Source organism: Triticum urartu, chromosome 4 (assembly GCF_003073215.2).
Source record: "Triticum urartu cultivar G1812 chromosome 4, Tu2.1, whole genome shotgun sequence".
NCBI lineage: Eukaryota > Viridiplantae > Streptophyta > Magnoliopsida > Poales > Poaceae > Triticum > Triticum urartu.
In genome coordinates this window covers 14,517,006-14,532,297 of record NC_053025.1, presented here as the reverse complement: position 1 = coordinate 14,532,297, position 15,292 = coordinate 14,517,006, and the positions used below count along the sequence as shown (strand labels likewise).

At 43.7% G+C, this 15,292-nt stretch overlaps 1 protein-coding gene across 1 annotated transcript; it reads right to left on the bottom strand.

Annotated features, from left to right (window-relative positions):
• Positions 1-7,582: 7,582 nt before the first annotated feature.
• Positions 7,583-8,379, bottom strand: LOC125553416. Its single transcript, XM_048717201.1, has 2 exons — positions 8,238-8,379; positions 7,583-8,146 (listed from the first exon to the last, which is right to left on the bottom strand). Exons 1-2 carry the CDS (start codon positions 8,363-8,365, stop codon positions 7,846-7,848), a joined length of 429 nt encoding a protein of 142 aa, XP_048573158.1. The 5' UTR covers positions 8,366-8,379; the 3' UTR covers positions 7,583-7,845.
• Positions 8,380-15,292: the final 6,913 nt, after the last annotated feature.

Sequence of the window (15,292 nt, the reverse complement as noted above, 5' to 3'; positions counted from 1 at the left end):
GACGCTGTACCATTGTCCTTGCTGCACTCCGGCGGTCGATCTAACTGCGGCCATTGACACAAGGAGCAGCAGCAGCACGAAGGAGACATGTTGTGCTGCAGTCCTCTGCCGTTTTCAATCAAGAGTATACATACACAGCTGATCGGAACAAAATTTACACATGCATATATACTTTTGAGATATTGAGCTGATGAAACCTACGCATACCATGGTTGGTAGTACCACCAATATGATCAGCTGTGGCACACTCTCCTGACTTGATCGAAGAAGAGCGCTAGGAACGATGTGTCTCAACGAACTATCGTGGTAAGCAACCAATCTTGTGTGTATTTATACATGCTGTAAATTAATGGGTAAAATCAACGTGATGTTTTTTGGGGGGGTTTCTCGGTTAATTTGAAAAAGAGGATAGCTGTGTACGAGCGTACGTGCAAGCCAAAAATATCACGCGATTATTTAGCACATCGATCTGCATTTGTGTGTTGACATAAATACGCCCAGGGTAATTGATTCACAACCAAAATTTGGCTAGCCAATGTGTTGGCAAAATTTTTTTTGAACACAGTACAAACGCAAGCGCTCATATACACGTGCATACACTCATCCCTATGAACGCATACACGCACACCCTACCTCTATGAGCACCTCCGAAAGACTAAGCCGGCATAACATCTTGAAATTTACAAAGTCACCGAAGGGACCTCGTCGTCGACGGGAATATCTCCTCCCACTGAATGCGCATCGCTGGAAATTCTGAAATAAATCCAGGAATAAATGCGAGCACCAGGACTTGAACCATGGTGGGCTGGGATACCACAGTCCCTCTAACCATCCAACCACAGGTTGGTTCGCACGTGTTGGCAATTGCAAGACTTGCCATAAGTTGATAACTTTATATTAGGTTGACAAAATTGCCAAAAATGATAAATTGAACACAACGCTCATATATATACGTACATATATTCACCCCTATGAACGCACATATGCACACCCTATCCCTATGAGCACCTCCGAGAGACTGAGTCGGCATATGATCTTGATACCATAGGCGCCTCGTAGTTGACGAGAACGTCTCCTCCCACGGAACGCGCATCACCGAAAAATGCACCAGAACTTGAACCCTGATAGGCTGAGGATATCACTGTCAGAATCAAATATGTTAGGTTGAAAAATTGTAAAATATTGACATGTCAATTTTTGGCATCAAACCAATCATCATTTTCATTTTTATCATCAAAATATAAAAAGACCAAAGGGGCAGATCCAATTAATCTTAAACATCAAACCACTCAACATGTTTAACATGCAATTAATATCATAAAAATATCAATGTTTGTGCTAACCACATAATTAATGTGTAACTAATTTTCTATCAAATATAAACATGCAATAAGGTGAATTGGTATCCTACCTAATATAACTCTTATATTAACATGCATTGCACGTACACATTTATTAATTATCAAAATGTCACCGCACCCCGCCAGGAATGAAAGTAATTAAAGAGAATCGAGTGGCTGCAAGCATGCACATATTGGAGGTCTCTAAAAGCAAAATGAACAGCTTGGATCGCGCAGCCTGTTCAGTTAGCATCTTCTAAGCTAATGTGTCATATTAGCCCATCACGCATGAAGAAGGTCGCCGCTCAGGAGGAAAGTGAGAATTGGTTATGCGCAGGATGGTGCCTCCACCACCGCCAGGATGGCGGCTTCCACGGGCCGGAGCCGGCTGGGTTGGAAGGTTTAGGCCAGTCGACGAGGAAATCAGCCAGCGCCTGGGATTTGACAGCCGTGCGAGGCTCGTAGAAAATCGTGTGGGCAGCCAGCTCGATGGCCCACATGGTGACCCGGCCAATGGCGTCCCGGCGGCCGATGATCTCTCCGAGAGGAGCCATGCTCACCATGGTGATGAGTGCTCCTAGAAGTACTGCTTCAGCTTGTTGGAGGCCAGATACACACCGTAGTATATCTTCTAGTAGTGGGGGTAGTTTTGCTTGGAGAGGGAGAGCATCTCGCTCAGATAGTATCATAGTACACGGGCCGCTAGACCGGCTGCGCCTTGCCTCCTCCGGGCGCTCCACCACTAGCACCACGCTCACCACGCGGGTGGTGGCCGCAATGTACATTAGCATGGGCTCCTTCCCTGCCGGCGCGGCTAGGATAGGTGCGATGGAGAGCATGCACTTGAGGTCACGGAAGGCTTCGTCCGCCTGCGGGGTCCAGTTGAACGCGGTCGTCTTCTTCATCAGCTGGTACAAGGGCAAAGCCCTCTCGCCCAACCGGCTGAGAGAGGCCATGCAATCGGTGAACTTCTGAGCTTCGCGCAGTCAAGCTGGCTTGCGCACGCGCTCGATTGCCTTAATCTTCTCGGGGTTGGCCTCGATGCCACGCTCTGAGACGAGGAAGCCACGGAGCTGGCCAGGTGGCACGCCGAACACGTACTTCTCCGGGTTCAGGTTAATCTGGTACTCGCGCAGGTTGGCGAACGTCTCCTTGAGGTTGTCTAGGAGGGTGAGGTGATGCACTAGGGGAAAAAAGGGCTAGCCACAAATTTAGTTGGTGGCGCCTCATTTTCAATCCACGTCATCACTATTTTTTTTAATAGTGGTGGCATTGGCATATTTGGTACGTCACCACTATATCATTACTGGTGGCATGTCACTAAAAATCTATGCCATTGCTTTTTTTTTTGCGGGTTAAAAATCTACGCCATTGCTATTTGGATCCAACAGCCTACCGGATCGCAAGTTAGTGATGACGTGTAACTTTTTGTCTAAGAGCAAATATTTTGCTATGGATGGTTGATTACAACTTGGAGGACCAATTTTTTTCTTCTTCTGAAACACAAGATCAGTTTCTTATTGATTGTATTTGGCTGCATATCTCACTGGAGTTAAGGAGCACTATAGCTCTGCTCACCCAAGACATATGATTCCTTGTAAACCAATCGCAACTATAAACTATTTTTCCCATTTTATTTTGTTTTTCTGAAATGTTCTGCAATTGGATCACTTCATGTATAATTGAACTTTCCATCTCCATTATGCTACAAGTGCAGACCCTCTACTAGTCAATTTTTTTGCTAGATATGTGTTGTTATGCTACAGAAAGGAAAAACGACTTGGCTATGTGTTGGGGATTTATTTATTCCCAACCTTGCATAATACTCCCACAGTAAAGAAATTTATTTTTTGTGTTTTGTTTACTGCGTTACGCTCTTATATTATTTTTACGTAGGGAGTACGTGCGTGGGAAATCATGGATTCCCTTATATGTGTATATCTGTTTCCGACATAGGAGTGTTGGACCATTCATTATTTCCGAGATCTCCAAAAGAATATGGCGCCTAAGGACCAGCTTCTTTTGGCTGTTGGTGATGCTGTTTCTTGTAGCCAAGCCAAGCCAAGCCATCGTGGGGCTGTTTCTTGTGTGAACCATTAATAAGCTAGCCAAGCCATGCATCGTGAGGCTGTTTCTTGTGTGAACCGAAATTCCAAGACTAGCTTGCATCGTCTATCTATCTATCTATCTATCTATAAAAAGGACCGGACCGGACCCGTCGACCTCAGTCTCCTCCATGTTCCTTTGCTCTAGTGAGCGAGCGAAACCTTTTTGCCCAAACCAGTTGAGCAATCCATGACTGACGCGGCCGTGTGACGTGCCAAGCATCCATCTTCATACCCTTGACTCGTATCAATGGCATGTGCTATGTGCGTTCCATTTGATCTTAATTTGCCATCGTGGTCTTGCCCTCTTCACTGCTGGCCAATGCAGTGCACATGCATGGCGCTGGTATGATCCAGTCGGGAAGCACAAGGACACTGACACCACCCACGGCCATCTTCGGTCCGCTGCTGGCTATTTCCTTGTGTTTTGCCCATCAGTTCATCCCGATCTTGTCTGCAGCCTCCGATCCCTGCCCTAGAGAACCTCATCGACATACGCCGGCCTAGCCCTTTGATCTTCGAACCCCAAGTTTAATCTTGGATCTTGTTTCCTTTCAGTAGATTAGATGGGTTAGTTGGTTTTTTATTAGACTAGCAAAAAGATCCGTGCGTTGCAACGGGAGAAAAAAAATCACACACTCTTAATTTATAAAAAAAATCTATAATCTGAAAAGTTGTAGCTACGGTCCAAATAAAGATGGTCTTAACCTATAAAAGCGCAGTTTAAGATTCTACATGTGTTCTATTTCAACATGGCTTGCATGTAGATTTAATCCATACAAAGAAACGGGTAAGATCATGCATTTATTCATGTCAAGTTCAAGAATCACCAACTTAGGGTAACTCTTGAACACTTTTTTCACATGCATATTTCTTAAATACATGAAGAGTTGTTAAAAGATACATGATTTTTTAATCATAAAAGGAGATTTTTTTTTGTCTGGAAAAGAACATTTTTTGTATGGTCTCCTGTGGACGCAGGTACTTGCGCCCCTATTTCATCACTATTTCTTGCCATACATGTCATAGGTATTGGTCTCTGTTTCATCACTATTTATATCTTATCAAACTTGTCTTTTATTTTATTTTTTTGTCATGCATGTCTCCTTTTTACCTTTTTTTCATGCATCTCCTCTCTTTTTTCTTCTTATATATAGGAGAATAGCGCAACATCTCATCTTTATCGGACCTCCTCCGCATTTTCCCTTTTATTTCTTTTATAGCGGACATCCCATCTTTATTGGGTCCTTCTTTTATTTCTTGTCATGCATATCCTTATTTTTTGGGTGTCTCTAGCAAATTTATCTTCAATTTCATGTTCAATCCTGATTTTGCTGAGGTGTTCATCCACAATCTGAACTTGTACCGGTATGAAAAAAGACGGATAATGCATTGTTGATTAACATTACAGCCTAAATAGTATTTTTAAAATTGTTAACAGGAAAAATAACATCATATTCAGATTCTACATATTTTTCTAGTCAAATTCCATATATAACATGTTAAATTTGAAGTTACGGTTTAAAAGATATGAGTATTTTAAAAAACATTTAATATGTATTGCGGATTTAATGTCAAAAACATTAGGGGGTTTTCTATAAAATAAGAAAACGGATTAAAAATACCTATTTCTTTTATTAGTAGGTATAGATTATAGATTAATAACACTCATCTTTTGCTCGTTAGTTATACCATAATGAGATATATTCTCTTTGTGTTCCCATCAAGAATGATGAGGGTGTAAAAATCATTGTTCCCAAATAGTTCCGGTTGAATCGAAACATGGATGTATGTTCTTGCCAAGGTCTGTGTTGCTCCCTTTTAGTTTTCGTACTTGCCCTACCGATGTTTTTCCTTAAACTAGAAACTACAACTTAACTTGATAGGTGCCGCAGCATCTGTGTTTTCGAGTCATAGAACCTGTTCAAACATTGCAAGTTGCGTAACATGTTGGAATTATCTTAACCGCTTATTGACTGAAATCAGTTCTTTTTTAGGGCATCTTCAAAAAGGACACTCAAACCGCCCGCATACAGTCGGATCGTCTTTTTTAGGGTATCTCCAAAGTGAACCCTCAAACCGTCCGGATTGTGCGGTCCGCCAGACGTGTTATGACACCCTACACGAGCATGTATCGATCGGCCGAGCGGTCCGGACGTACTTTTTCGGAGAGCAGACACGTAGGACTCCGACACCCAGCCCATCAAAAATCCCTCTCAGACACCACGCCTCCATCCTTCCATTTTCTCTCGTTGCCTTTTTGTCTCTTGCCTTTGCCGTCACTCCACCACCATTGCACACCCCTGCTGGTACCCGACATGTCCGTCACCTCCAGCTGTACACCCGGGATCCAAGCCGGTTCTTCTCTATTGTCGGGACGAGCCTTTCCTCCGACCACCACTCAGGTACCATCCGCTCCTACGCTGCTCACCATGCCCGGCAAATGTTCGTTGAATTGGCTGAGCTAATTTTTTTGTCCCTTCTTCTTTGAAGCAATGGATTCAGATACATAGTACATATATGAGCACTATGTTGAGTCGTCAGACGGCTTGTCAGACGAGAAGAGCTACACGGATGAGATGGCGATGATGCAGACTGTCCTTGGAGAAGAGGAGCGTGCGGAAGAACATGTTCTCAATTTCAAGGGATTGATTAAGGATCATCGAGTGCTCAACCGCAATAGGGCGTGCGACCATTTGACACTGATGTCTGGATACTTTGCCCCCCAATGCCCTCTTCGCTGACAATTTCCGCCGCCGGTTTCGGGTGCACAAAATTGTCTTCGATCGTACCATGGGGTCCGGTTCTTTGATGACTACTTCATCTTGAAGAAAGACACCGTGGGAAGGATTGGATTCTCTGGTTATCAGAAGTGCACGGCCGCACCACGGATGCTTGCATATGGCACGACCGCTGATTCATGGGACGAGTATCTACTGATGTCTGAGAGCACATGCGGAGATGCAATGGTCAGGTTTGCAACTGTCGTGGTCTTGGTGTTTGGACCTCTATACCTGAGAGAACCAAATGGCGTAGACACCGAGAGGCTCTTGGCAATATCGGAAGCAAGTGGGTGGCCAGATTTGCTCGGATCTCTTAACTGCATGCATTGGAAATTAAAGAACTGCCCAAAAGTTCTACAAGGGCAATATCAGAGCCATGTTAAGAAGCCCACCATCATTCTTGAAGCTGTTGCATTACATGAACTTTGGATTTGTCATGTTTTCTTTGGCATACTCGGGTCTCACAACGACATCAATATGCTACATCGATCACCATTGTTTGTGAGGCTAATTGGAGGAAAAACTCCTCTTTACCACTATACTGTCAATGGACATGAGTACAACATGGGTTATTGTCTGATTGACAGTATCTGTCCTCCGTGTGCTACCTTTGTCAACACCATCTCTAACCCAGTTGGCCAGAAAAAGGCTCCCTTTGTCCAAAGACAAGAAGCGGCTAGAAAGGATGTTGAGAAGGCATTTGAAGTCCTGCCGGCACGTTTTGCAGTTGTTCATGGACCAACTAAATAATGGGATGCAGAGACCTTGTGGGAGGTGAAGGCCTGTTGTGTGATTATGCACAACATGATCGTCGAGGATGAGGATGACGTCGCTGCCGTAAGTCTTGAATTTGAGAACGTGGGTGATCTTATCAATCTTCTTGATCAGAATCCGACCACACTTAAAAAGTTTGTTAAAAGACATCAACGTATCTGGCATTGAGCAACTCATGAGCAACCCAAGGAAAATCTGATCGAGCATTCATGGGCGGTTAAAGAGGGCAATAATATTTGAGTGTAATATTTGAACTTATTTAAGTACAACTACCGCTATATTTGAATATTTGAAATATAAGTCTTATGCTCCTACTCTCTCCACTCCTAAATATAAGTCTTTTTAGAGATTGCAATACGAACTATATACGGATATATATAAACATATTTTAAAATGTAGATTCACTCATTTTGCTCCGTGTGTAGTCCGCATTGGAATCTCTAAAAATACTAATATTTAGGGACCGAGTGAGTATTTAGGAACATAGGGAATACGGAGTGCACATCAATTAATGCGTACAGTACAAGTTGAGAATGGAATAAAAGCACGCAGCAATCAATCAATCAATCCCGTGCTTATACAACCAACCATTCTTTTGTTTTCCATTTCCAACTTCCTTCTGATGAGATCAGTACAAGGAAGGCTCAATGCTTCTCACTCTATTTTCTTTTTCCAGCGAAATCATCATCAATCATCAAAACAAAAATCCGAGAAATATGGCACAACCATACCATATTACTACTACCACATACTAAATCACACACACACAGACAAACCCCTTTATTGTCGGCAAGCAAGCAGTTGATCATGGTGTAGGTGATGGAATGAAAATCCTGACAACGATCACTGTGGGGTGCACATGAGGGCTCTGCCTTGGAAGCACCCGATGAAGGCGGGAGGGATGTACCCGGTGAAGCTGTTGTAGCAGGTCCAGGCGCTATCTCCAAGGCATTGCAGCAGTTGGTTGCTGATCTCTAGGCCGATGCAGTGGTTCTTGCTGGGCTCCTCCTTATCCTTGGCCAAGCATTCCGTGCCGGCGGCGGTGACGAAGCATGGCGTGAAGGTAAGCTCGTCGGTGACTGCATTTTCGGCGAAGCACGCCAGTGCGACGTTGGCGACGCAGACCATCTCTTCGTTGGTAGTGCTTTATGCGACACACAGATTATCCTGTGTCAGTACTTACTTTTCACGTGCCCTCTCTGAAATGAATGAATTGTAGAAAAGCAGGTACTGACCTTATGCCGACACACAGATTATCCTGCGTCAGCAGCGCCGGCTCCGGCGCCGGCGCCGGTGTGGTGGAGCCGCCTGCTCCGCATATGAGCAGCACTAGGACAATGAGCGACTGCTTGATGATGGCCATCGTCGGGCTTTGGTTTGTTGGGTTGGTTGAAGAGGCTCACTTCTGCATCAGATGAGATATATTTATAGGGGGTAGGAGCAGAGCAGAGGCAGAGCGTAAAGTTTAGATTTTTGTGATTGCGACACAAGCCCAAGCTAAGGGCAACTCCAACGCACGATCCTAAACGGACATTCCTTTCATCCGCTTTTCGTTTGTTTGGGACAGGAAAACGGACACATTCGTCCGCTTGCAGTTGTACTTGCGGCGGTCGGTGCGTTCAACGGGCCAACCGCACCTCAAACGGCCTGCCTCGTCGGACTTGAATTTAAACCAAAAAACAAAAACATATTAAAAATAACTTAAAACATAAATTTAAACATTCAAACGTCCACATTACCCAAGTTCAGCACATAAACATAAAAAAAAACATAGAAAAAAGATAATGGCCGCTTCATGGCCGCCTTCGTCTTCTGTGCCCCCATGGCCGCTGTTTACTCCTCCTAGTCATCGTCTCGAGTGAGGTCGGCGTACGAAGGTGGCTGCCAAAGGTAGGCTGGTGGCCCCTGGCAGACTGGAGGCGCCGGCGGCGCCTGCACTACCTCCTCCCGTGGCTCCTACTCCTGCTCTGGTGACCGCGGCGGCGTGGCTGACCATGGGCCGACACCCACCGAGTCGGCCATCTCCGGCGCCGTGCATGAGCAGCTCCACCGCTGGCCCACCAGATGAGGGTTCCACGCGGCGACGGGCGGCTCCTCCAAGACCTCCTCCTGCACCTCCTCCTTGACGTCGAGGTCCAGCTCCGGGATGGCCACATCGCCGGCCGCGGAGAGGGCCAGCGTGGTTTCTAGGCCATGCCATTACCGCTCGTCGCACGTGTTCATGGGGTCCTCCATGATACGCCTCATGAGATGGGCCTCCTCCTCTCGGTCATGGGCGGCGTCGGTGGCAGGGACGGAGACGGAGAAGGCGTTGGCGTGATGCCGTGCACACGCCTACGGCCCCGCATTTGGGGAGGGCTGTCAGCACGAGGAGGACGCGGGTGGCGCGGGCTCGGAGGACGACTGACAAAAAAAGATTGCCGCCGCAGGTCATGCTCGTCGCGGAGCCACATATCCCATAGCGGCGCATCTACGACGTCGTCCAGCAGATCCGATGGCAGGCGGGCGCATCATCAGTTCATCTCCAGGCGGCGGGCGCGCCGCTCACGGGCACTGGAGGGATGGGCACATGGTTGGCGGAGAGATGCCAGTTGTTCAGCAGGTGGACATCTCCCCACGGCAATGGCGTCGCCGTCTCCCAGTAGCGCTAGCAGACGTCGACGTGGATGTACGGCCTGTCCCGATGCCCGGCCGCCGTTGGCGCGATCTCAAAAGCTGGCGGGGCAGGCGGTGCGGGCTAGAGGAGATAGGCCGACTAGGAAGTGGAAGCTGTGGACTGGCCGGTCCATGGCTTCCAATTTAAGAAGGACGACGACCAAGCGTTGTGTGACTAACAACCGGGGCCCGCCGTGTGAGCGCATTTACTTTGGGCAGTGGACATAGGTGGACGGTCGCCACGCGTCCCTGAGACAAGACCGGGCTCATGTTTGTGTCGGAAATGGGACGGGCCGTATACCAAACGGGAAAAAATACGGATGCAGCCGCGCGTTGGGCCGATCCATCCATCCGTTTTGGCCCGAACGGACAACCGGGAATAGTTTGGAGGTTTGTGTTGGAGTTTCCCTAACACTTATAGCTTAGATTTTGGCGAAAGCAACACTACAATAAGCACAAGGAAAAGGAGGCCATACTAGTTTAGATTTGGTTGGTGGAAGCGACTTTAGGCACTCTACGATCGGGTACGGGATCGGGATCCAAAGGTGTTATTGTGCCAAACATAAATTTACGATTGAACAATAAAACCCTCATATAATCCATCTGAACCGTACAAGTAGGTAGAACCTACCTATCCTAGATAGGGACTAGTGGTTGGGGCGCCACCTAGTGGCGCCTCTTGAGGCGGGATTATACACACTAATCAAGCTAGCGTATTAGTTAACGTCTATGTATGACATGATTCTTACTTCAGCGAGAAGACATGCAGTCCAAAAGAGCGATAGTTGCATGTTGGTTGTTAAAAATACAAGACATAGCAATAGAACTGCAGCAACAAGAATGTTGATAAAGCAGAGCAAGCATAGAAGTTTCATGCATGCGTATTTCTTTTGGTGATTCTGCAGAGCATAAAATGCCAAATTTAAAGAGTTGGAGAGCACATATATCCTTCGGCATAAAATTCTTGTATTCTTGCAAGTTAGAGATATGATCGACCGGTTGATCTCATATTTCTGAGGTAAGGTTGAGGTGAAGAATGTCCTCAATCGGTGAAAGAGACACCTCTACATACTTGCGAAGCGTAAATCATCATTGAATTCTTCATCAGTAGGTCATTTCTGTGTTAGCATTTTTAGAAGAACAATGTCATGGCCCATGGTTGAGATTTCACTGCCCATTTCATACTTTGCAACAATGTTTTGAAACATAAATTTCAGCACACAAAATATGAAACATGCTACCAACTTTAAATACTTGTGCGGTGCGCACGCCTCAGTGTGTGTGCCTCCTGAGACTTCTGATTTCTATGCTTTTCCCAGCAAGCTTGGGAGTTAAAATTTTCTTTACTACAAAACTTAATTGTGAAGGTATATGTGAATAAAATGTTATGAAAATTGAGTTAAAACTTCTGATTTCCTTGCCTATTATTTTAGTAAGCTTAAGAGTTAAATCTGCAATAATCTCACAGCAAATATAGGTTATCTGACAGGTCATACACTCGCATAGTAATAGTATGTAAAAAAAGATTGCTAGTCATGGTATGAGAACAAATTATAAAGAAAAAAGATGGACCGCCAAAAATCAAATTACCCGCACTTAACAAATTTGGCAAAATATTCTTTGAAGTCCTCCCTTAAAACTGTTTCCAACTATCAAATTGGACATGAACGGAAGCACACGTTGTATATCAATTAAAACTTAGGATCTCTGATGTCTGAAGTGTAGCAGTCATAATACATATAGCCGGTTAGTACCTGCTATTCGGGTCTTCGGGTTCTTTCTTCACATCTTCAGGAAGTTTGGTAACTCTGATAGACAGCAAACAAGAGATATTGGATAGATGTTGATATATTTTAGCACTGAAACGAGAGTCGAGAGACACACACATACCTCAGCGCCAAGCACATGAGTGTTCGCCGCATAACTGAGCTGGGAAATCTGGCACCTGAACGAGCAAAATGCAAAAGGCACGCTTAAAATTCAGTTTGGCTGAAGAAAGGAACCTCATCAGGGCATGACTTGGCTCTGTCAGAAGCAAGCTGCACGCAATCGCAAGAGAGGACCAGCAGTAGCGCACTTAAATCCAAATGAAGATGCATCAAGAAATAACAACCTTCCCCCCGCCGGGCTCTACGGCCTGCTCGCCCTCCCCTGCCCCAGGCTCTCCGACCGGCTCCTCCATGCCACCCCGTCTAAAAAACAAGTCTTTGATTGTGTTTTGGTTTGATGTCGTGGAGCGCGCGCGAGGTGCTCGACTGATTGATTGTGTCATGCAAGAGTCATGGATCACGATGGTGGGCCAGGTGACACGGTTGTCGCTTTGCATGGGTTCGCTCGGGGGTGGTGCTCCTGTTGTTCTTGTTTTCGCTCCGGTTTATCTTTCCCATGGAGGTAGTTCGTAAGACTGGAGGCGCACCTGTTGAGGCGTTCATGTGCGCTCCTATCTTTTCTCAACACATTGGGCTGCCTTGTTTGATCCCTAGTTCCGCTCGGAGCAATGCTATGCTTCAGATCAGAGCCAAAATATAGATTATGGAAGCAATGGCAGATGCAAATATAACAATAAGATAGAGCAGTACAAATGCAATGCACTCACGCTTTGGACGAAAGAGATACAATAATTAGAAAAGTAGCAGCATAAAAATGATTCACGAAGTAAATTTACAAGCATGCAGATATCAATATTTAGGCATTTCAGAAGTAATTTCATGTTTATACTATTGAAATCTGTATCAGTATGAGTTAAAATAGAAGTAAAGATTGGGTGTTGTCTCTGCATGCATACATGTCTAAAGGAGCAGATTGGGTGTTGTCTTTGCATCCATACATGTCTAAAGGAGTAAAGATTGGGTATGCATATATCACCATCTATATCCATGTCTAAAAGAGCAGATTTTGTAAGGTCTTGAAAACAGAACCATCCTTGGGTGAGCAAATAGGAATCTTCATGGAGAAAAGAAAATTGAGTTTAGAAATAAAGAAAAAGAAATTTACTCATACGTAAAGAGCATTAAGTAACCAAAGGATCATCTCCAAAGAATGACCGAAATACAAAAGTATACATTTTGGGAAATCTCAAAGTTAGGCCAGGCTCTGATTTAGAAGTTTAGTACCTTATAATCTTGAACCCTGATTGTATCAGGTGAAATGAAACAAGGAGAGATGTTTAGTACCTTCTAATCATGAACCCTGATTGTATTGAGGTTAAATGAAACAAGGAGAATGTTCTCTGGCTTAAGATCCGTGTGATTAAGCTGCAGGTCATGCATAACCGCAGGAGTAAGAAAATTAGAATTTTTATGTATAGGTACAAAATAAGTAAAAACATAGGCACTTAGAACAGGCATGTTCAGACAGAAAGAAACAATTTAGCACACCATGACAAGGTTAAAACAAAACAATAATTTGTCTAATCAACAAACTGCACAATTAAATTGATACTCTCATTATTCCTTTAAAAGGTTAGTAAAGAGAAATAATACAAAGTTAATTCCACACATGGTAAGATTCCATCATTATAACTGAGAGTAAAAAAAACGCCTTCTGTTCGATGGCTTCATCTATTAATGAGTTGTTCAATCACTATAAACGCATTTAACATGTGGATACTGATGTAATAGAAATTAACTTTGATGGTCTAATGCAAGCATTCCCCTAGTGCAGAGGCAAGCCAACTGCAAGGTTCACGGAAAACAAATGGAAGTTATATCTACCAATATTATTTTTTAAATCTTTGTAACAAAATATACTGCAGAAGAACAAAAAAGAAAATACTGCAGAAGATAGCAGCAAAAGTGCAGTTGTGCTTTATGAGACATCTTACCTTTAGTTCCTGAATAATTCCTCTGTCTAGAATATATTCAGAATCCACCCGCAAACAGGAAAAGAGAGCATACGGTGATAAGATTATCAAACATACTGCATTTTTCTGTCTGTACTTACAAAATTGTGTCGCACCTCCCATCCATCCCATCCTACACAAAATATGTTATGGTGATGGGATCAAGGATGGCTAGCCTCTGCACAAAGTACTTACTGTGTACCCTCTTCTATTGTATTTGAAGCTTTCCTGAACCACTTAAGTATTCGACTCTCAGTTCATTCTGGATAAATTCAGGGAAAAGATACCATCATGAATATTTAGTAACTTGACTTCAATAAAATCCCGCATTTGTCGTTTATTAATCCAATTAATGCATACAATAAATAGGTTGGTGAACTGTTGATTGCTGAAAGATGTATTATATATATAAGCAATATAAATAGTATTGTTATTAAATTAGGACAACTAAAATTTAGATTAAATCATATGCATGAAAATGCTAATGGATTAATTTCTCTAGCTTCTATTGTCGAGATAATAGGTCAACTCGAGATGAACCTGCATCTAAAGAAACTGAGTTGAGACCTCTTTTTATTTGGTCCGGCATCAAGGTAGGCTATAGAATCTGGTAGACCAACAACACACCATCTAATCAACTTAGGTAAACAATTTTCAAAAACACAAGGTCATGCACAACCCATCTCACCCCCTCTGCCTGACAGACATCAACCAAACATCTAAGAACGGCAACTATGACAGGCATAATCCCTGGAAATAAGCATCCATGTAATTAATCCTCAAGCCAAAGAACTAAAGCAGGGACCAACCCAAACCAATATAGAAATACATTTGACTAATCGATCAACTAATCCTCAAACCAAACACCTAAAACAGGGACGAACCCAAACTAATAGACATGCCAATGAAATAGTTTTGAGTGACAGACAAAGCCAGCACTAATATATTGAAGGTGGTGAAGAGGCTCTTATCTTGCGCGCAATCAGACAAAGCCAACACTTATAGCACAGCCATGCATCGAGATTTCAAGGAGGCAGCCCCGTGTCGGACATGGAGATTATGTGCCTTAACTCTGAATTTTTTTATTCTTTCGGCATCACTATATCAGGAAAAAACACTTTGGGACGTAGCAGGATGTGTGTCCTGGTTGTAGAAATCCAACCAAGAAAGAAAACAGAGCAATGTCACAGCTTGTATACAGCAGCAATAAGAACAGAGAGAGTTTTAACCTACTGAAACAATCATCCAGATTGTTTATAGAAGAGATTACCAAAATTGTACGTACAGATTTAGTTGTCATTCTGTTGCTACTTATAAGTATTTCAGTTTTTATGTTCCTTTATGACTTTATGAAAAGATTTTTTTTAATTTGTTTCTAAGAACTTAAGCATAACATGTATGGCAAAGAAAGATAATATCTAAATCTTAGATCAAAATATGAACCTGGAACATTTCTTTCTAAGTAATAGAAGTGTATAGATGCGGTAAATAGGACTTACCCATCACATTTGGGCTTATTGTCCCCATCAAGCCACTCTACAGCAATGAACTGAATTTCAACAATCAAGTCCATCCGTCATATTCTCATAGCAATTTGAGACCATTCTACATGCAGTAAGGTGAACCTGCACATGCCATTCAAAAGTTAGGCATATGATGAATTGTAACATATGCATAGTGAAAGACAGATCCCTTAAGAATTTAGAGCTGATTAATGTTCAATATTGTGAAAGATAGACAAAAAGCAGAGTTTCTGTATGGAGAGGAAGAAGCTAGAAGTAGAGGGTTACATGG